General features: G+C 25.9%; 7 protein-coding genes across 7 annotated transcripts in view; 2 read left to right on the forward strand and 5 right to left on the reverse strand.

Annotated features, from left to right (window-relative positions):
* The window catches only part of DICPUDRAFT_92265 (uncharacterized protein), a 1,489-nt gene extending 1,194 nt beyond the window's left edge, over positions 1 to 295 (forward strand). The window contains exon 3 of the mRNA XM_003289207.1: positions 1 to 295. Within this exon, the coding sequence (XP_003289255.1) occupies positions 1 to 33 (33 nt within the window). The 3' untranslated portion in view covers positions 34 to 295.
* Positions 296 to 336: 41 nt separating this feature from the next.
* DICPUDRAFT_48481 (uncharacterized protein) lies at positions 337 to 1,451 on the reverse strand. The gene is made up of 3 exons (XM_003289216.1): positions 1,168 to 1,451; positions 924 to 1,019; positions 337 to 845 (listed from the first exon to the last, which is right to left on the reverse strand). Exons 1-3 carry the CDS (start codon positions 1,195 to 1,197, stop codon positions 525 to 527), a joined length of 447 nt encoding a protein of 148 aa, XP_003289264.1. The 5' UTR covers positions 1,198 to 1,451; the 3' UTR covers positions 337 to 524.
* A 388-nt stretch (positions 1,452 to 1,839) lies between these two features.
* Positions 1,840 to 6,488, reverse strand: DICPUDRAFT_35425 (uncharacterized protein; the record flags this gene model as incomplete). Its single annotated transcript, XM_003289217.1, has 3 exons — positions 1,840 to 2,050; positions 5,836 to 6,017; positions 6,087 to 6,488. The coding sequence occupies 3 exons, from the start codon at positions 6,486 to 6,488 to the stop codon at positions 1,840 to 1,842; spliced, it is 795 nt and encodes a 264-aa protein (XP_003289265.1).
* A 1,136-nt stretch (positions 6,489 to 7,624) lies between these two features.
* On the forward strand, positions 7,625 to 16,695 carry DICPUDRAFT_88429 (uncharacterized protein; the record flags this gene model as incomplete). The annotated part of the gene is made up of 6 exons (XM_003289208.1): positions 7,625 to 7,835; positions 7,899 to 7,946; positions 8,015 to 8,713; positions 8,782 to 9,081; positions 9,146 to 12,232; positions 12,287 to 16,695. 6 exons carry the CDS (start codon positions 7,625 to 7,627, stop codon positions 16,693 to 16,695), a joined length of 8,754 nt encoding a protein of 2,917 aa, XP_003289256.1.
* Positions 16,696 to 16,811: 116 nt separating this feature from the next.
* Positions 16,812 to 18,307, reverse strand: DICPUDRAFT_153611 (uncharacterized protein; the record flags this gene model as incomplete). Its single annotated transcript, XM_003289218.1, has 3 exons — positions 16,812 to 16,829; positions 16,955 to 18,004; positions 18,077 to 18,307. The coding sequence occupies 3 exons, from the start codon at positions 18,305 to 18,307 to the stop codon at positions 16,812 to 16,814; spliced, it is 1,299 nt and encodes a 432-aa protein (XP_003289266.1).
* Positions 18,308 to 18,677: 370 nt separating this feature from the next.
* DICPUDRAFT_92268 (uncharacterized protein) lies at positions 18,678 to 19,505 on the reverse strand. Its single transcript, XM_003289219.1, has 2 exons — positions 19,294 to 19,505; positions 18,678 to 19,210 (listed from the first exon to the last, which is right to left on the reverse strand). The coding sequence occupies exons 1-2, from the start codon at positions 19,435 to 19,437 to the stop codon at positions 18,806 to 18,808; spliced, it is 549 nt and encodes a 182-aa protein (XP_003289267.1). The 5' UTR covers positions 19,438 to 19,505; the 3' UTR covers positions 18,678 to 18,805.
* Positions 19,506 to 20,164: 659 nt separating this feature from the next.
* On the reverse strand, positions 20,165 to 22,669 carry DICPUDRAFT_153613 (uncharacterized protein; the record flags this gene model as incomplete). The annotated part of the gene is made up of 4 exons (XM_003289220.1): positions 20,165 to 20,424; positions 20,494 to 21,952; positions 22,157 to 22,296; positions 22,492 to 22,669. 4 exons carry the CDS (start codon positions 22,667 to 22,669, stop codon positions 20,165 to 20,167), a joined length of 2,037 nt encoding a protein of 678 aa, XP_003289268.1.
* Positions 22,670 to 23,246: the final 577 nt, after the last annotated feature.

The following is a 23,246-nucleotide window of genomic DNA, read 5'->3' on the forward strand; positions in this document are numbered from 1 at the left end:
AAAGATTATAACAGTAATAGGTTATACCAATAGTACCTACAATTCAAGATTTAAAAGATCTAAAAAAAAAGAACTATTATAACAAACAAAAAAAATTATATTCAAAATCAAGAAAGAAGAAGATGAAGAAAATCCTTTATGATTCCAGCGGAACATATTTTTTACAGCCATGATTCAGCCATCAATGACTCTATTAGAGGTTATGGATATAATGATATAGACTTTGAGAACGAAAATAAAATATCAAGTATAAATGGGTGGTAATAAAAATAAAAATAAACCTTTGTAAATATTTAAAAAAAAAAATGTGCACACTATTTAATATATTTTATTTTTGTATAAAGTTTATTTATAAAATTTGATGCTCTTAAATTAATATTTACAAAATAATAATTATTTTTTGTTAATAATAAAAAAAAAAAATCTTTAAACTGTAGTTGTTTTTTATTATTTTTTTTTTATTATTTATTATTTATTTATACAATATTTAATATTTTATATATTAAATAAAAAAAGATAATTATTTATTTTGCATATTTTTTAGTATATTCCTTGGCAGTTTTGTTGAAAGCATTTCTATCAGTTTTGAAAATTTGAGCAATTTCTGCGTCTAATGGATTTTCTGGGTTTGGGTCAACGAGAATTGAACGGATGGTATTGAGAACATCAGTTACTTTTAATTGTGGACTCCAACTTGAAAAAACTTCAGCGCAAATTTGACCCTCTGAATTAATGTTTGGATGATAAATTTTAGTGATAAATTTAATAGTTGGTGGTTTGAATGGATATTCATTTGGGAAATCAATATCAATGTTAAAAGTACCTTTTTCGTAAGGTGTACCTTCCTGTAATATAAGTAATAATGTTTTTATTAGAACTTAGTGTAACTCTTAATATATATGTTTTATATTATCATTACTTACTGGACCTTGAACTGAGGCTTTCCATTTTTGTAAATTATCACCTACAAGTGAAGCATTGACCCATGTTGGTGGAGCTTTAACTAAATCTGTATATTCCTATTTAAAAAGAAAAGAAATTGGTGAAGTTTAATATATTTGTTTCCTCTATTATAAAATAAATAAAGAAAGAAAAGAAATTTGGTGAAGTTCTAAATTCTATTTAAACTTTTTTTTTTTTTCATAATTATAACTTTGATAAACTTACTCTTTGTAAACGTTTGGTTGCGTTGGCCATCTTTAGTTTATTGGATGTGTGTATATTGTGTGTAAAGATATATAATAAAATAAATAAATATTAACTAAATTTATTTGGTGTGTTGTGTTGTGTTTTTTTTTTTAAAAATGAAAAAAATAAAATTTATTTAAAATAAACTATTTTTATTTAAAAAAAATTAAAAAATTAAAAAAATAAAAATAAAATAAAAAATTATTTATTTGGTTGTATAAAACTAATTATATACAGATAAATTAGAGTTCTGGATGAAGAAGTTGTGATTTAAAATGAAAAGCAAAAAAAAAAAAATAAAAATAAAAAAAAAAAATGAATTAAAAAAATTTTAATTAAAAAAAATTAAAAAATTAAAAAAGTAAAAAAATAAAAAAAAAAAAATAAAAAAAAAAATTATATTAATTTTTATGAGAAAAAAATAATAATAAAATATTTCTTAAAATTTTTGAATATGATCAAAGATTCAAAAGAAACAGCACAACAATAGACCAAAAAAGTTTTTATTTGAAACTAAAAAAAAATAAAAATAAAAATAAAAATAATGCATCTTTAAAACAATTCACTGTGAAAAATAAAAGTTGTAATGAGGTATAAAAATATGATATTTTAGTTTTAAAAAGGAAATTTTATTAATTTAGAAAGGGTTTTTTAATTATTATTATCAACATTATTTAAATATGATTGTGGTTGTTGTTGTTGATAATACTGTTGTTGTAATGGTTGTTGTTGTTGTTGTTGTTGTGAAACATATACTGGGACAGTTTGGTATTGTGGCTGTAATGGTTGTTGTTGTTGTTGTTGTTGTTGTGGTGCATTATAATACATTTGTGGGGCTTGAGCTAAAATAACTGGTGGGTATCTGATGCATAGTTTTACATGGAACTTCTTACCAGATCTTGAAATATATTTTGGTTCAATTTCAAATCTAATATTTTTACAAGAATAATTATTATTTAAATGTGCAATATGACATTCTAACTTTTTAACCATCTAAAAAAATTATAAAATAGATATTAGAATTTAATTTAATTCAGTATTATAAGGTAAAATAACTATATTATATTACATACTCTTCTTGGTAAAGAAATAGATACTATAATAACAATAATTGCAGCTAAAAAATTAAAGCCAATTGAAGTATATAATAAAGGTAAATTGTTTATAGAGGCAAAGATGATAATGGGGGCGATGAATAATAACTGGAAGATAACAGCAAAAACTATTGGTAATTTATTAAAATTAACAATATTATTGATATCGTTGATAATTGATTCGTATTCTTGATTTGTAAATGTTCCTAATAATTCTACTGGGAATGAAGTTTTATATTTTTTGAAATTACCGACACAATTTAAATCAGGTCTTACTTTATATCTAGCCATTGGTAAAGCAATATATGGTCCATTACTACCTGTTGGTATTAAAACTGTTGATGGTGGTTGTTGTTGTTGTTGTTGTTGTGGTACTAATGGTTGTTGAAGGAGACCATTTTGTGAATAAATTTGTTGTGTTTGTAATGGTTGTTGTTGTGGTTGTTGTGGTTGTAATAATGGTTGTTTAGAATTATCCTCTGATTGATTTGTTTCGACACCCATCTTTTTTATTTTATTTTATTTTATTTTATTTTATTTTATTTTATTTTATTTTTTTATTTTATTTTTTTTAATATTTATTTATTTGATATGTAAATTTTTTTATTATTATTTTATGTGTATTAATTAATGTAGCACGGAAAAATATGAAGAAAAGATAAAACAAAAATCTTTTTAAATAAAAAAATAAAAAATAAAAAAAATAAAAAAAAATAAAATAAAATAAAAAAAAAATAAAAATATTTAAAAAATTTAAAAATTTGAGTTATACTAAAAAAATAATAATAAAGTTGTACAACTTTAATTTAATTGCTTTTTTTATTTGAATAATAAAATATTGTTAAGGATTACTTTTATTAACAACCTGGGTAAATATTTATTTATTCATTTATTTGAGATAAATAATCTAAACTGGTTATAATTAAGTTTCTTATTTTGGTGCTCCAAAATAAAAATTTTTATTTTTTTTGGACTCAAAAAAATAAAAAAAAAAAAAGTAAAAAGAAAAAAGATTAAATTTAATGAAAAACAAAATTCAATTTTTTATTATAATATATAATTAAAAATAAATTTAAGTAATGTTATTGGGGAGTACTGCCATTATAGGCTGGGGACGCTAATATATCAATAGTGGTATGGTATTGAGGTGTTTGTATTGATGGTGGATATAATATGAATAATTTAACATAAAAGCTTTTACCAGAATTTGAATAATATTTACTTTGAAGTTGAAAAATAATGTTTTTAGTAGCATAATCATTATTTAATTGGGTTACGTGAGTTTCCAATTTTTTAATCATCTAAATTAAAAAAAAAAAAAAAAAAAAATGAATTAGTTATATTATTTTTTATATATTTATAAAAACAAGATACATACTCTTTTAGATAAAGTAATTGAAACAAAAACAACTATGGTTGCACCCACAATAAGTAAACCAATTGATAAATATAAAAAAGGTAAATAATTTGTAATTGCAAAAAAGATAAGAGGAACTATAAGGAAAAGTTGAAAAATGATGGATAGTATTATCGGAATTTTATTTGGTTTTACAATTTTATTGATTTCTAAAACAATAGCTTCATATTCCACTATTGTAAATAAACTAGATAATTCTATTGGAAAGGTATCATTAAATTGTTTAAATTTACCCACACAATTTAAATCGGCTTTAACTTTATACCTAGCCATAGGAATCGCCATACAGGGTTGCCCATTATTATCAGGAGCCATAATAATTTGTGCTATCGACACATTATTTTTAATATTATTATTTTTAAAATTATTTATATCAAAAGTATTAAAATTATTTGTATAAATTGGTGGAGATGGTGAATTTTCCCCTAATAATGGTTCTTTATCACTATCTGCACCCATGTTTTTTTTTGTGTAATGTAAAAAAAATAAAAAATAAAATAAAAACTATTTTTTACTTTTTTTTTTTTTACAAAAAAAAATAATAAAAAAATAATAAAGTTTTTTTAGAAATATATTATTTTTTTCCTAGGTTCTAGAAAGGTAGAAATTCAAACAAAAAGATATTTTTAATTTTTAAAAATTGATGAGGTGTTAGATGATGTTTCCTGCCCTAACTAAAAAATTAATAATTTATTTTTATTTTAATTATTTTTTAAAAATCTAATGATCTTTCCTAAAAAAAAAGTAAATATCTAAATATTTATTTTTTTATATTTTAATTTAATTTTTTTTATAAATTTTTATAAAAAATTAAAATATATATTAAAAAATTTTTGATTGATATATATAAACAGCAAAAAAAAATAAATAAATATAAATAAAATGAAGATTCAAATAATAGTAGGTTTAATTTTAACGATAGCACTTTTATTTAATAGTGCAATTAGTAATACTTTATATGTGTATATGGAACCATACCAAACTCCAGATTGTACAGGAGAAGTATCAGGTGTTGGATTTGCATTTGAAGTAGGCCAATGTGTTGCAATCGGTGCATATGCATTTATGGGTCATAATTTCCAAGGTATTTATAAAGTTATTGTTTAGATTGTTTTTTTTAAATATTAATTTAATTATTTATTTTTTTTTAGCTTTTTATGATAACCATGGAAATGTAACAATTTCAGAATATAATCGTCAAGATGGAACCTGTTCAAATAAAATGAATGGTTATGATGTAGAATATGTAACTGGAAATTGCTATAACGTTCCAACCTATGCTAACAACGACTATTTCACCGCTGCTAATTATGTTAAAGTCTCAGTTGCACCACCACAGGCCACCCCAATTTATGGTTATAAATATTCAACTTATGCAGAATCAACCTGTAACTCTGCTCCACAATTTTATTACTATTACACCAACGATACCACTGTTCATTTTTCTCCAGATCATTATTTAAGTTTTTATTGTTCATATAACACACGTAAGTATATTTTAAATTTATTAAAAGATGGGTTCATACTAATTATTTACCTTGTTTTTTTTTTAAATCAGCAACTATGGAAAAGTGCAATGGCACAGCCACTTGTTACACTTACGATGTTAGCGTTAATTGTCTTCGTAATTTTAACTTTTTACATGAACACAGTTATAATTCTGCTACATGCTAAAAAAAATTAAAAAAATAAAAATAAATGATTTTAAAAAAAAATAAGTTTTTTTTTTGTATATAAAGTTTAATCGGAAAGTTTTTATTTATTTTTATGTACATTATTAAACATTAAATATTAATATTTTTATGGTTTAAAAGATTTGAGTTCTCATTCGAATTGTCAACATCATAATATTGGTCTTCATTTATATTAACACTAGTATAATGTCGATTATTATTGCTAATATTATTGTTATTATTATTATTATTATCATTATTATTATTATAATAGATATATTCTCTACCTGTTACTGGGTTATAAATTGGTATGCTTTGTTGTTGTTCTTGTTTTATATATTGATAACTTGGTGATAAAATTGATTGTGGAGAGTTATTAATGTTTCCTGCACTACTTATACCACTACCCATACTGTTGTATAAACTGTTTGTTGAAGATTGTGGTGTTATCGTATTTGATGACTGTGAAGATGAATACATTCCAGGTGTATGGGCAGCTATAATTGGATAGATTAAATGTAAATTAATTTGATAAGATATTCTATTTTGTGAATAAATAGTTGTTACTAAATATTCTAATGAGATTTGACGATGTGAAAATCTATTATTAAATGTTTGAATATCTTTAGTTACTTTATCTGATAGCTATAATAAACAATTGGTTTTGTTAGTGAACTATTGTTATGTAGTTAATATTATTAATCAAATTTTTACTTTTGAATCTAAAAAATTTTTTCTAAAAATCGCAAATATACCAATGAAACATGATAAGGCTCCAACCACAATGGTGGGTATAAATATTTTTCCCATACTTGCAAATATTGATGTCACTATAATACAAGGAAACATTATAATCGCTATTAATAGTAACCAGTTATTAACTTGAAGTTTGAATAGCATTGGATCTATATTTGAATTTAAAGTTTCAATAATTTTGCTATATTCCTGACGCGATAAAATATGTTGAAATTGTGTTGAATAATCGTTTTTAAATGTGGTTTGTTGGCAAAATAACACTTTTTTATCTGATTGAATTAAATATTTGTTTTGATTTAATCCAAGATCAACCACATTTTTTAATATAACCTTGATTTTTGTTTTATTAAATGATTTCATATCTGAAGATGATGGTGATGATTTCATTTTATTTTGATTTTATTAATACTATTATAGTTATTAAAGATTTATAAATTTTATTTTTATATCACAAATTATAATTTATAGATTGATGATATTATTACTATGTCACTGTTATTATTTTATTTTATTCTATAGTTAAATATTTTATATATATAATTTTTATTATTATTTTAATTGTATTTTAATTTAAAATTTTTTTTAAAATAATTATTATAAAAATAAAAAATAAACTATTAAGTGGTGTGGGGATGTGTGTTTTTTATTCTACTATTTTTCGAATTTAATTTTTTAAATTATTTTCTTTGCTGTCTTTTTTCAAAATGATCACATATCGATATTGTTGTCTTGGATATAAACAAAATAAAATATATATTTAAAAATAAAAGGATTTAGGAAAGAGAAAAAAAAAAAAAAAAAAAAAAAAAAAAAAAAAGGACATAAATAAATTAAAAAAAAAAAATTTAAAAAAAAAAAAATTATTTTAAAAACTTTTTTTTTTTTATCAAAAATTCAAAAAAATATTTTTATAATAAAAAAAAATTAAAGAATTATTTATTCGTTTTTAAGAAATTGTGTAATAATAAAGGTAATAACCAATAAAGGAGCATATTTACCATTTTGATGGTATATCTAATTAAGAAATATTTCCCTTTTTTGGTATTGATATATTATTTAAATTATATTGTTTTAATTATATTTATAATATATTTATATAATATCTATATATTTATCTATATATTTATATTTATATATTTATATTTATATATTATTATAAGTTATATAAGTTATATATTAAATTATTACATTATTATAATTTGATAAATAAAAAAATAATCTTTTTTTTGACTTTTTATTTTTTTTTTATTTTTTTTAAATTTCTAAATATCATTTTTGATATCCAATCAAAAGATTTCGAGTTTTTTTTTTCTTGTGATTAATCACATTTTTGTTGATTATCTTGGCTAACAAAGGGTAATTTTTATTTAAATGAATTAAATTTTTTTTTTTTACAGAAGTTTTTTTTTAATTTTTTTTTTGTTTACCTTTTTTTATTATTTATAAACAAATTTTTTAAAAAAAAATATATATATTTGTTATTTTTATTTTAAAAAATGTTAGAAACAAATAGTTATAGTAATAATGATGTGGCTATTGTCGGTATTGGTTTAAGACTACCCGGTAACTCAAATAGACCATCAGAATTATGGGAAAATTTATTAAATGGTTTTGATGGTGTTATAGAAACGAATCAAAGATTCTCGGATTCATTTCATGAAATGAATGAAATTTCAAATAAGCATGCAGGGTTAGTAGAGTTGGAGGGTATGCAGAATTTTATTTATAAATATGGTGTTATAATTCATACTAATTTTTTTATTATTTTAGAATGGATGAATTTTGATCCTATGCATTTTGGTATCAATCCATCTGATGGTAAGCTTAATAATCATTACCTTTAAAAATATAATAAATTTTTAATAAATTTTTTTTATAAAACTTAGCAAAACAATTAGATCCACAACAAAAACTATTATTAAAGGCAACTTATGAGGCTTTTGAAGATGCTGGTATAAATCCAATATCACTCCGTAGTACATATACAAGTGTATATGTTGGTGCATCTACAATCGACTACTCATCTGTCAATACTGAACATTTTGATAAGATTGCAAATTATAATGTTTTTAACTCAACTTTGGGAGGTATGGCAAATAGAATTTCTTACTGTTTCGATTTCCATGGCCCATCCTTAACAGTGGATTCTGCATGCTCAAGTTCATTAAATGCATGTCAATTGGGTTATTCATCCATTGTAAATGGGGATTGTAACTATTCAGTTGTTTGTGGATCCAACTTTATTTTAAGTCCACAAATATCAAAGGCATTCTCATCAATTGGTATACTTGGAAAAAGTGGTAAATGCAACTCTTTTGATGAATCTGCCGATGGTTTTGTTCGTGCTGAAGGTGTTGTAGTTTTAATATTAAAAAAGCTTTCACTTGCAATTAGTGAATGTGACCAAATTTATGCAGTTATTAGAGGCATCAATTCAAATGTTGACGGCTCTTTAAATAAAGACAACTTTATTAAACCATCAAAGTTGGCCCAAACCAATAATATTATTAAGACTTTTGAAAAAAGTTCGCTCACTTTTTCAGATATAGATTTCTTTGAATTACACGGTACTGGAACACCTATTGGTAAGAAAAACTATAATTATATGATAAACTTCATAAAGAAATATACTAATAAAAAAATTTAATTAAAGGCGATCCAATTGAAGTTGAGTCAGTTTCAGATATATTTAAATCAGTAAAATCAAAAGAAAATCCATTGCTAATTGGCTCAATAAAATCAAATATTGGTCATTTAGAGGCAGCTTCAGGTGTTGCATCGTTAGCAAAATGTTGTTTAATGCTTAAACATCGTCAGTTCGTTAAAAATATTAACTTTAATAAACCAAACCCAAATATTAAATTTGATGAGTGGAATGTTAAGGTTTGTAAAGAAAACACACCATTCCCAAATAAATTGGTATCGATCGCAATTAACAGTTTTGGTATCACCGGTAAGTAATAGATAAAATAATTAAAAGTTTTTTTTTTACTAATATCAATAAATTTAAAAAATAGGTTCAAATGTATCATTGTTGTTAAGTGAATATAATGATAAGTCTATTAAAACCAAAAGTTTTAAATCCGAAACAAAGTTATTAATACCAGTCTCAGCAAATTCAAAGAAATCACTTGATTTGATAAAAGAGGAGTTACTTGGTAATACAACATTATACTCAAATTCAATGTCATTTAAAGATTTTGTTTACAATCAAATTTATTCAAAACCAACAGAATTATCTCAAAGAGTAGTTTTTGATGCCAGTGAATGGGGTGATTTTAGTATAACTGAATCTTTTTCGACCAATAGTAATGTTTCTGGTAATATCAAAATAACAGACAATAATCAATCACCAATAGTTTATGTAATGTGTGGTCAGGGCCCACAATGGAATGGTCAAGCTACTAAACTTTATAACAGGGAAGCAACTTTTAAAGAATCAATGGACAAGGTAGATTCACTCCTTTCAAAATACTATGGGTACTCTGTTCTATCGAAATTAAGAGCTATCAAAGATAACGATACTATTTCAATCAATGATCCAACCATTGCACAACCATCAATTTTTATGCTACAAGTTTCATTATTTGAACTTTACAGTAAATGGGGTATTAAGACATCCATTATTGTTGGTCATTCTTTTGGCGAAGTATCCGCTGCCTACTGTTCTGGTATGATCGATTTAGAAACTGCTTGTTTCGTTACTTATCAAAGATCAACACTTCAAAGTAAAACAAATGGTTCCGGCAAAATGATGGCTATTGGCTTAAATGAAAAGCAATTTAAAGATCAATTTTCATCAAAGTACCCAAATATTGAAATTAGTTGTTACAATTCCCCATCATCCATTGTCATTAGCGGCATCGAATCAGAACTTAATGAAATTTCACAAACTATTAAAGAAAAAGGATTATTTTCAGTATTATTGGGTTCAAACTCTTCTTTCCATTCATCAAAACAAGAGATAATTAAGAATGAGGTATTAAATATAACCAAAGATGTTAAATCAGTAAAACCACTCATTCCAATATTCTCTACAGTAACTGGTGAGTTATTTAAAGATCAAGATTCTCAGTTTAATTCAAATTACATTTATGACAACATTAGAAAACCTGTATTATTCCAAAAAGCTATCGAAAACATCTTCAAATTTATTGAATCAAATAATCTTGGTAATAGAGTCCAGTTTTTAGAATTATCACCAAACCCAACATTGATATATTATATCAAGGAAATGGCCCCCATGGATTCAGATTATTTCCTACCGGACTCAACTTCAGTTCATCAATCATTAAATAGAAAGACCAATACTGATATGATTGATATTAGGGCAACTATTGCTCAATTATATTGTAATGGCTGTAAAGTAAACTTTAAATACCAATTATCGGAACCAACTAGCAACGATAAGATACAATCAAAGAAAGCATCATATGTTTTACCACACTATAAATGGGATGATGATGTCTATTTTACTCAAGGTGCTGCATCTGTATCTTATAGAGTTAATGGGTTACCATTAAATCCACTGGGATTTAAAAATGAATCATCACCATTAATTTCCTATACTTCATATATTGATATTGGTGAGGAGCCATTTAAATATTTAAAGGGTCATCAATCGAAAAATAAAACTCTTTTAGCAGGGTGTGTATACTTAGACTCAATAATGAAATGTTTCCCAAATCAAGATCTCTCAATTAGTTCATTAGAATTTAAAACTCCATTTTTTTTAGTTCAAGGAATGAAGCAAATTCTTTCAACAAATATTTATCAATCCTCAAAAAATGAATATAGAGTAGTTTTCCATTTCAAAGATGATAAAATCGATAGATGGGTATTGTCTGCTCAGGGTCGATTTTCAATTACCAAACTTAACTCAGTTCCAGAAAAGGTCAATATCAATAGCCTTAAAGAGAAATGCAGTTGGATAACTTTAAAAAAACCAGAGTTATACGAAGCAATAAAAGATATGGTGTCATTAAATTATTCTGGTCCATTCCAATCTATTGAGGAGGCTTCTTTTGATAAAACATCATCACTTTCTAAAATTGATTTAAGCTCAGCTCTCAAACATGACGAGTTATTCTTTAATTCATGCATTTTAGATGCATGCTTCCAAAGCTTGGCGGTAATAAGAGAAAACAAAGGTATTGTGCTCTTTGAAAAACTTCAAGGTGTTCAATTTTTTTCAGAGAATATACCAAAATCTGTAAATGAAAGAGAGAAATATAAATACCTTTATTGCTATTCAGAATTTGTAGAAGCTATTGGAAACTCACATATTGCCAAAGCCATTTGCTTTGATCAGGATGGTTCTGTTTTAATTAATATTCCTTTCATAGTTTTCACTTCAACCAACCCAGTCTCAGATGGTTTAACATTAGCAAGCCCAACCAACTCTATTTACTCAATCGTTAAACAATCAATAGATTCACCATTGGAATTACCTTCAATTAATTTATTAAATAAATTTAATGAAATCATTTCAAAACCAGCAAATAATATTAAAAAAGCATTTACAACAAGTTTATATTCTCCAATTAAAAAGAAATATCAAGATATTACACCCGCCAAAGTCACAAGTGAAGCTACTGAACTTTTAATCTCAAATTATTTTAATATATCAGAAATTGATGGTATAGCAAAGCATAATATTGCAAAATCTTACTTTGAAATGTTAAAATCAAATGTATCATTAATTGAATATGGACAAGCCTCTCCTTTACTTGCAGTTTTAAATGCTCAAGACCAAAAAACTTTAAATACACTAGCAAAATATTTGATCAAAAATCCAGGTTCTGTTGACCAAGCATCTTCAAATTTAATAGACTCCTCTCCTGAACCCATAATCAAGCAAAATCAAATTATTAAAGAAATCATTTCAAATTCAATTAAACCAATATTAAATCAAAGTATCGTTTTCAGAATTTTAGAAATTGGATGTGGTATTGGTCTATTATCAGAAATTATAATAAACCAAATATGTGCACTAATTAAAGGAAATTCATCATCAGAAATTAACATTGAATTCACATTCTCTGATAAAGAAATAAATTTTGTACAACAAATCAAAGAGAATTTACATATAATAATCGATGATAGTCCATTGATCAAATGTTTATTTAAGCCAATCAACTTACAACAAGATCTATTAGAACAAAATTTCAATCCATCTTATTATGATATCATTATTTTAAATGGTGTATCGGAAATTCAACAGGATAGGAAATCATCAATTGATAACATTAATAAAATTTTATCTGGAAACGGTTATTTGGTAATAGTTGATACATTATTTAAACCAAAAACTACAAATAAACAAATTGAAATGCTTGAACAATGGATATCATATAATTGCTATGGCTCAGTTACAACTTTGGATGAATGGCAAAAACTATTGGTAACAGATTTAAACTTTAAAGGTTTCATTGCAACTCAATCTCAACCATATGTAATAACCACCCAAAAACCAAACTATATAGAATCAGCAGAAAAAACTATATCTTTAACTGGTCTTATTGCTTCCTTTGATCAAATATTTATTTTTGGCCCAAAACTAGATAACATTGACGAATCACAAGAATTTAAAAGTGCCATGGATATTAACGAAGAAGGAACCGATATTTATAGATCTTTTACATACGAAGATTTTGAAAAACAAATTGCCCAAACTCCATTAACAGAAAAATCAGTTATTTTATCTTGTGGAGCTCTTAATGATTTAAATGAAGGTAATTTCCAAGAGACTACATTTGATTATATTAAAATTAATCAACATTTATTAAAGACTAATAGTGGTTGTAAACATGTATTACTATCAAGATATGCTCAATTAGAATCTATAAATGCATTTGCATCATCATTAATCGGTGCCTTCAGATATTTCTGTGAATTCCCAGGTTTAAATATTTATTCAATAGATTTCGGAGCAGATTTTTATGAAAAAACTTTAGCTGATTTTAGAATCTCCTATAATTTAACAAATTCTAGTAAACACATTCAAAGGGAATTTATCGTCAGAGATAATCAAGTATATTATGAAAGGGTTAAACAAGAGACCAATTTAAAATTAAAATACAAGTCAAATTCATATGTTAGCAACAAGGAAGATTTGGTAGCAAGATTAGATGCTCAGACATTAGAATTTAAACTTGAGGCAAAAAAATCATTGTTAGATAATGAAATCCAAGTTAAAGTAATGGCAGCAGGTATCAACTTTAAAGACAATTTGGTTTACCGTGGCTTGGTACAGAGAGAAGTAACTAACCAAAAAGGAGATTATAATAACCCAGAAATAGGTTATGAATTAAGTGGTATTGTAACCAAAGTTGGTAATAAAGTTAGTAAATTTAAAGTTGGTGACCAAGTATTAGGTGCATGTTTCTGTTCTACCTCATCAACTGTTATTGCTGACCAAGATAGATTTGTAATAAAACCAAGCAATATTTCATTTACCGACGCAGCATCAATCCCACTTGTGTATATTACATCATACTACTCTTTGTTTTATAAAGGCAATTTAGATATTGAATCAGGTGAAAGTGTTTTAATTCATTCAGGAACTGGTGGGATTGGTTTGTCATTAATTGAAATATTAAAAGCAAGTGGATTCAAATCATCACTATTCGTAACTGTTGGATCAAAGGAAAAAGAACAATATCTTCGTAACACATATGGAAACTTTATTACTGGAATTTATTCATCAAGAGATACCAACTTCTCTTTTGAAATTAAAAAGAAAATATCGGAAATAAACAAAACCCCTTCAATATTATCTGGAAATGGTGTGGATTTAATTATTAATACTTTACCATTTGAATTCCTCGAAGCAAACTTCAATACATTAGCTCAAGGTGGTCGTATTGTGGATCTTAGCATTAATCATTTAAATTCAAATGATACAACAGATTTTAATAAATTTAAATACAATATTTCATATTCAACTGTTGAAGTTATGACACCAGCTAGTTTCAAAAAAGCCAAACCAATTTTACAAACAATAACAGATATGATCAAGGAAGAGAAACTAAATTTAATTCCAATTACCGAGTTCCCAGTTTCGGAAATTAAAGATGCAATTGAATATTTGGGTAAACGAGAGCACATTGGAAAGGTCGTAATTAACTATCAAACCATTCCGGACTTGGTTCAATTTATTATTGAAAAATCAAACTATCAATTTGATAAAAACTATTTATTATTATCACCATCATTCCAAATTGATAATGATTTATTTGGAAAAACAGTTTTAATTACAGGTCAAAGAGGTTTATCATTAACAATTCTTAAATGGATAGTGAATAATAGTTCCAAACAAAACGATCAAGGTGTTAAAAATATTATCGTCTTTTCAAAATCACCAGTTAGGTATGAATTTAAATTTGCAGAAGCAAATTCAAAAATCAATAATCCAACAATTCGCATCTTTTATAAACAAGTTGATATCTCAAATGGCCAAGAACTATCAAATGCAATTGACCAACTTTACAATGAGAATCCAACACTAGATCCAATAGAAACTGTATTCCATAATGCCTTTGCTCCTGTCCAAAGTGAACCAGAGGAAATTGATTTAAACCAACTCATCCAATCCAATAGTGCTAAAATTATTGGAGCATATAATATACAAACAGCAATGGGCTTAAAAGGGTGGCTACTAAAGAAATTTGTTTTAGCATCATCAATTGCCAGTGTTTTAGGTGCTCATAGACAATGTGGCTATGTTTGTGCAAATACTTTAATTGATTCATATTCAAAAGCATTAAGACAGTTTGGCTACCCTATTGTTTCAATTAATTTCTCTGCCATTGACCAATCTGGTTTTGTATCTAGATCCGACTCTGTCCAAGCCCTCTTTACATCACAAGGTTTAGATTTAATTTCAACAAATATTGTTTTAGGTTCTTTGGATTTAATTTTACAAAATCATGATCAACTAAATAATAAAATTGTCGCGAAATTTGACCATTCAAATATTAGTAGATCTTTCAAGAAACACCTCCTTTCATATAAATTAGATTTCTATTTAAATTCCATCCAATCAAATAATTCAAATGATAATGAAGATTTATCAGTTAGAGAAATAATTCTTTCAAAATTCAGCGAGTATTTATCAATTGATCAATCAAAAATTAACTTAGATATTCAAATGAATCAATATGGCTTCACATCTATATTGGCAATCGAATTAAAATCCTTTATTGACAAAACATTTAAGCCAAATATTGTAACAATTTCTCAACTACAACAAATAACAATTTCACAATTAATTTCTACAATTAAAAATGCTGTTGAAATGCCAAATTACTCCACTAAAAAGAGAGATCAACCCCAACCAGTTGAAGAACCTAAACCAATCGATTGGATAAAAGAAGCTACGCTTGATCCATCAATTATTTTACCAAATCAAGAGCAAATTAAGGTTTACAAGGACTCTGTAGCAAATGGTACCTTTGATAGCAGTACTATTCTTCTTACTGGCTCAACAGGTTTTTTGGGTATTTACTTTTTATCAAATTTAATAAAATCCGATACCTATAAAAAAATTTATTGCCTTACTCGTGATAAAACAAAAGAATCCATTATCCAATTATTTAAAGATCATCAACTCTATAAACAATTAACAAAAGAACAAATCGATAAAATTGTAGTTATTGGTGGTGACTATTCTAAAGAGCTCTTTGGGTTATCAAAAGAAACTTATACTCTTTTATCAAAAGAAGTCGGTGTAATTTTCAATTTAGCTTATAACACAAGTTTCAAAAGCAAATATTCAGATTTATATCCACATTTAGAAGGAGTTAACCAATGTATTAGATTCGCATCAAGTATTAAACTAAAAAGATTTGTTGAAATATCAACTTTTGGTGTATATTGGGGTTCAACTCTCAGTGTTTTAGATGATTATCAATCACCACTCCTCGTCAGTGAATCGATGGACAATATAATTATGAATGGATATTTCCAATCCAAAGTAGTTTGTGAATATCGTATAAAGGAAGCAACAGCCAAAGGTATCCCAACAATGATAATAAGATTACCATTTTTATTTTCAAATCCAAATACAGGTATTAATAAAGAACTCGATATATTCCAAATTCTTCTTCAAACATTTTATATTATGGATTGCTACCCATTAGAGATTCAATTCCAATCAGTCTATACAGTACCAGTAACATGGGCTGCAAATAATCTCCTATTCCTTTCAAATTGTTGGAATCAACCATCACCAGTAGAAAATTTAATCTGTTTCAATCTATTTGGGGGACCAATTGATTTTGGAAAGATTGTTCAATCATTATCAAACGATTTTACCTGGAGAACATTAACATTTGTTCAATTTATCAAAAAATTAATAATTTTCGATAATTTTCAATGCAAAGCACTTCTATCCTTTATCCAAAATCAAGATTTCCTTAAGAATATTATTTTCCAAAGCAAATGTTCTATAAGTGAACGATTAAAACCATTATTAGTTTCAAATAATAGCTTTGAAGGTTGGGAAGTTACAAAAGAAATGATTTTAACTCAATTCGAATATGTTTTTAAAAAAAAATTAAACTAAAATAAAAAATAAATTATAAATTATAAATTCCTTTTTTTAAAATATTTAATTATTTTTCTTTATTTACTTAAATTTTAGTCAAAATAAATGATCACCCTTAATTATTTTTAAATTTTTTATTTACATTCAAATCTCTAAAAAATGATTGGATATCCTATATTTAATAATAAAAAAAAAAAGAATTAGTTTTGGTGTTTGATTATTTTATTATTATTTTTTATTGTTATTATTATTATTTATAATTATTTAATATACATACTTGTTTCGTAATAACTTGATTTGTATCTGCTTTTTTTGAAAAGAAATCTTTTAATTTTTCTTTCATGTTGCTATAACCCTCCAATAACGCTCTTTGTTGTTGCAATGGAACAATTTTTTCGAAAGTATCTTGAGTTTTATTAAAAATATCCTTATCACCCTCAACTGAAGATTCTAAACTCTCCCTATGAGATATAGTATTTGAATCACCTTCAAATAAAAATTCTAATTTATTTTCTTTATAATATATTTTACAATCGCCACATTGACACAAATCACTTGTCCAATTTTCTTTACAAAACAAATCACCTGAAAATAAACTATTTGGACCAATTAATGATTTCTTGCACCTATTTGAATTTACTGATAATTTATTTATAGTTGATTCTGATGTTGTATTGGCTGAAGTTATATTGAGTGGAGGTGTTACTAAATCCAAACCTGATCCTGTAATATTTTCTGATGATGTTGTCGTTGCTTCTGTTGCTGTGGTTGTTGTTGTTGTTGTTGTTTTTGTTGTTGTTGTTGTTGTTGTTGTTACTGTTGTTTTATTTTCAATATCTGCTTTTGGTGGATCATCAATAACTATATGGTCATTTACTATATAAACTCTAATGTATGGATAATATTGTAAAAAATTGAATTTCTTAACACAATCCGAGCAAATTAAATCTGAAAATTCATCGACACTTGGAATATCTGAAACTTTTGAATTCAATTTTAAACATTGTTCGTGGAACCAATCCATGCATAGAATACATTGAATCATATCCTCCTTATAATCATAAACACTATCACAATAACAATATTTTCCTTTAAAATTATGGTTGTATTGATTTTTTGAATTTAATATTTCTTTTTTGACAATTTGTTCCCCATTTTCATCTTTTGAAATTGGTGCTAATTGACATAAGAATTCTTTTTTTTGATCACCCTCTTTTGGTTGCTGAACCAATGTACCGCAATCACATCTAAAATCTTTTTTATGAAACAATTCATAAATATCATGATATAAATGACAGTGCATACTGCAACCATAACAGAATCCAAACTTTATTAAATTAATAAATTAGTGAATCTTTTTTTTTTTTTCTTTTTAGTAGTAATTTACATAAAAACTTACTAATCTATCATCGGTTGAACATGTTCTACATGCAAAAACAGATTGATTTATATAACCTTTTTCAAAAGAACAACAATTCTCGTCACCCCAATCTTCTTCCTCTTGTCTCTTTGCTTCTTCTATTAAATTTTTTTCTTCCTCTAGCTGATCATTTAAGGCATCTTGAATTGAAATAACCTCTTCATCATTTCTCTTTCTTTTTAATAAAACATTTGAAATTTCATCGCTCATCTTTTTGAATGATATAAATAAAAATAAATTAAATTTTTAATAAAAAAAAAATTTTTTAAAAAATGAAAAAAATTAAAAAAAAAAAAAAATTAAATAAAAAAATTAAAAACAAATAAAAAAATAAAATAAATAAATATAATTAAAAAACTATTAATACAATAATCGAAAAAAATTATATAAGTATTTGCATCAAAAGAGTATTAATTTCAAAAAATATAAAAAAAATTAAAAAAAAAAAAAAAAAATTAAAAAAAGTGAAATTGAAAAAGTGATAATAAAATATTTATAAAAATTTATAAAATAACAAAAAAAATTAGAAATCACACTGATATACCAACAAAATGAAAAAAAAAGAAATTAAAAAATAATTAATTAAAACCAATATAATAAAATTTATTTAAATTTTTATTTATAAAAAAATAATATACAAGTTCAATTCGAGTTGATATAATTTTATTTTATTATTGTTGTTTGTTTAGTTTAAATAAAACTATATGTTTATTGGTGGATTAAAATACCAACGATTCTACCAGAGTTAACACCACAACCAGTGAAGTCACCTCTCTTGCAATCAGAGATCATATTTTTGAAAGAAGTGGTAAGAGTGTGGGCATTGTGGATGATATCAATACCTTCGTGGATAACTAATTTGAGGATACCAGTTTCAGAGCTAACTTCAGCAGCGATGGTTCTGATATCAGAGATTAAGGATTTGACACCACAACGGTTATAAGCGTTATAAACATCGAGGATACCATGACCGAAATCACGAAGACCAGCTCTCATTGTTGAGCTTGATTTGTGTGAGAAACCACTATCGATGTTGTGATAAGCAGCTGAAAGATCAGCGAATGATGAATCGATTGAAGCAATACATGATTTTAAGTGACCACTGAGTGAGATCTAATGATAAAGTAAATAACAATTAAATTAGAAAATTGTTTTTTTTTTTTTTTTTTTTTTGTGGTTTTTCTAAAAATACTTACTTCAAGACCTTCAGCAAAACCAACTAAAAATTTACCAAAATCTTTAGTAGATTGTAAGTTTTCTAATTCAACTTGTTGTGGTTGAACAGCAAATGATGAGGAGAATAAACCAAAGATTAATAATAAAGTGATGAAGATTCTCATTTTGTTAAAATTTGAAAATAATAATAATATTACAAGATATAAATATAAAAAAAAAGATAAGATAATAATAATGTTACATGCAAAAATAAAATGAAATTTATAGGGACGCTGAATCAGTTAGTTTTTTAAAAAATTTTAAAAAAAAAATAAAAAAATAAAAAAAAAAAATAAAAAAAATAAAAAATTGGATTTTAGTAATGGGTAAGCCCACCCAAAAAAATCTAAGCACCCAGGCATAAGGGGCACCTGCTATTCCCAATGGTCTTTATCATTTTTGTAAATTATTTTATAAAATAAAATTTTTTATTGTAATAAAATAATATCAATCACTCCGGATTCTATCCTGGTTTTTACACAAAAATATTATAAAAATACTTTAAAATAAAAATAAAAATAATAAAATTAAAAATCTTTTCTTTTTTTGGATGAACTGTACCAAATTTCCTCTTCAAAAATTATTATCTTTTTTGTCACCTTTACATTTGATATTTTTTTATAATTTACATCACCAAGTGTAAAATTCCCCCAAAAAAAAAAATCTTTTGTAAATAGTAAAAATTTAAAAATAAAAAATAAACATTTAATAAATAATTAATAATAAATATAAAAATACATAATTTTATTTAAAAAAATATTTGTATGTTCTTTTTTTTTTTTATTTTTTTTTTATTTTTTTTTTTATTTATTTTTATTTTTGTTTTTGTTTTAGGTAATTTTATTTTATTTTTTAATGTTTAACGGCACAATCATAACACATTGGATGGGTATCTATTTCATAGTAATTTAAATTTGGGAATGGTGTTTTACAATCGTAACAAACAAAGCATTTATTATTATTATGATATTTACATCCTAAAACTTTGATAACACCATCTGATTTTGAATCAATTTCTTCTTTACAAAAGTCGCATTTTTCATATTTTGATTTTGTCATCTTTTGGATGCATGGGCCACACCATGGTTTACCTTCATATTGATAAAATTCATCTAAGAAAAAAAAAAATTAATATTTAAAATTTTTTAAACGTATCATGATAAATAATATATTATACTTACTATCTGGGAAATTTGAATTACATGATGAACATTTGAAACATTCTGAATGGTAGGTTGAGTTCATTGCTGAAACTACAGTGCCAAAAATTGGTTTGTCACATATATTACAAATTTTGTGTACAACGAATTTTCTATCATAACAAACTTCACAATATGGTTGGCCATCATGTTGAACAAAGTTTTGAATACCTGTATTACATTCAACACAGGTGAAATGTTCAATGTGCCATGCTTGGTCTAATGCTTTAAAGTGGTTTCCTTCAATACCTCCGCCGCATCTAGCACAAACCAATTCATCGCTGTCATTCTTTCTTGGAGATATATTCTTAATGCTGCTTGATGAGTGTTGGTGTTGAAGAGTAGCTGGTGGTTGTTGTTGATGTTGATGTGGTTTGGTTTCTGGTTCTTTTGGTGGTTGTGGTGTTGGAGCTGGTGGCTCTGCAACTGGTTGTGGTTTAGGTGTTGGAACAGAAGCTGGTGCTGGTGTTTGTGCTGGTGCTGGTGTTGGTTTAGCAGCTTCGTCTTTTGGTGCTGATGGTTTAGCAATTGGTGGTGGGATATTAAATACAGCTGGTGATTTAGGTGATGATACTGATGTTGGGGTAGTTGGGTTTGATGTAGAGTTTGATGATGTAGTATTTGTATTTACAGGAGCTGGTTTTGCAACAGATTTTGAAGTAATAACTGGAGCTGGCTTTAATGGGGTTGCTGAACTTGTAACTTTTCTTGGTGGAGCAACTTGAACTGAAGCACTTTGTACAACTTTACCGATTGGTGATATTGGGCCTGATCCTGGTTTGACCCAGTTTGCTGGTGTACCACCAGCTGCAGCTGGTTTATTAACAGGGGCAGCTGGTTTGGATGTAACTGTATGGGTTGGGTTAGTTTTAACTGATCTGCTACCATCTCCTGGTAAAATTGTGTGCTCTGAAACTACACCACTATTATCAACTGGTTTTGTTTGTTCATTGGCAGTATTTGATATTGAGTCATGGCTTGGTTTTGGAATTGGTGGTGGAAGGTCCATTGTTGGTTTTGGTGATGATGTTGGTGGTGATGATGTATTTGTTTTAATGGAAGCTGGATCAACTACTGGTGGTGTTGGTTTTGGTGCTTCTGAAACTGGGGCAGCTGGTACTACTGGTGCTACTGGAGCAACTGGTGCTACTGGTGCTACTGGAGCAGCTGGTTTATTTTGTGTTGGAGCTGGTTTGGCAGCAACCTTGCTAACAACAGGTGCTTTTGAAATAACAGGTGCTGGTCTTAATACACCTGTAGATTGTTTAATAACTGGCTTGGAGATTGATGTTACCAATGGCTTGGCTACATTTGATGGGGCTGGTTTAGCTGGAGCATTATTAACAGGTGCAGCTGGTTTTGAAACTGGAGCTGGTTTTGATACTGGAGCTGGTTTTGAAACTGGAGCTGGTGTTGTGGCTGAAGAGCTTGACTCTGTGGTCTAGAATGTAAAATAATTGATTATATTAATATATTTCCTTATAAACTATTTGGGAAAAAAAAAGAAAAATAAAAAAAAACAATAATTGAAATAATATAATCTTCATTTTTTCTTTAAATTTTTTTTTTCAAATATTGACAGTTCCTAATTCACAAATAAAAATATAAAATTGATTTGAAATTTAATTGAATATTTGATAATTACCTTTGCACCTGTGCTTCTTAATTTTGGCATACCTCCTGCAAAAATATCACCAAAACCTGATGGACCGCCTCCTGGTGCTGGTTTTGATGATACCCCTATTGATGCATTTGATGATCCACCTGATGGAGCGACTGGTTTATCTATATTAAAACAATTTAAAATTGAAATATATTAATATATATTATAAGAATAACATAAAAAAAAAAAAAAGTTAAAAAAGTCAAAAAAGTCAAAAAAATCAAAAAAACACTTAACATTGAAGTGTTTCAAAGATTTTCAGACTTTCAAAAAAACACTCCTGTTATTGCAAAAATATCAAAAAAAAATCTACTTACCTCCTGGTTTTTTTTCATTAGTGCTGACTTTTTTTAATTTATTTGAATTAAAACCTTGAATTGAACCTAATAATGCAGATCTTTCAGATGAAGGTGGAGCTCCGCCCATTGATGGTGGTGGTGGTGGTGGAGCTGGAGCTGGTGGTGGTGGTGGTGGTGGGGCAGCTACATCTGACATATTTTCGATAAATTAAATTTGAAATTTAAAAGATTTGACAAAATAAAAAAAATTTTGATGATGAAATTTTCAAAAGTTTTTTAATATTAAAACACTATTCTTTTTATTTTTTTTTTCTTTTTGTGTTCTATAATAAATATGAAATAAATAAACCTCTACAAATACTACTACTACTAATATATAAAAATGATACTAGCTAAAAATAATAAAAAAAAGAATTATATTAGTATTGAAAGATAATTTTTAAAAGAAAAAAAAAAATTTAAAAAAAAAAACAATTAAAAAATAAATTAAAATTTTTTTTTAAAATTGAAAAAAATAATAATAATATTATGTGTTTAAAGTGGTGTTAAAGTGATTTGGGTGAATTAAGTGTTGATGTTTGGAGAATTTTGTGTGTCTGTGCGTGTGATGGATATATTTGTAAGTGTAGTGTATTAGAGACTGAAAATAAAACAATTATTGATTAATTATTATTATTATTATTATTATTTATAATTATGTTTATAATTATGTTTATTTGTTTATATGATGATTGATTGTGGTAACTATTTGGTATTTATAAGATATATAGTTT

Source organism: Dictyostelium purpureum (assembly GCF_000190715.1).
Source record: "Dictyostelium purpureum unplaced genomic scaffold DICPUscaffold_167, whole genome shotgun sequence".
NCBI lineage: Eukaryota > Evosea > Eumycetozoa > Dictyosteliales > Dictyosteliaceae > Dictyostelium > Dictyostelium purpureum.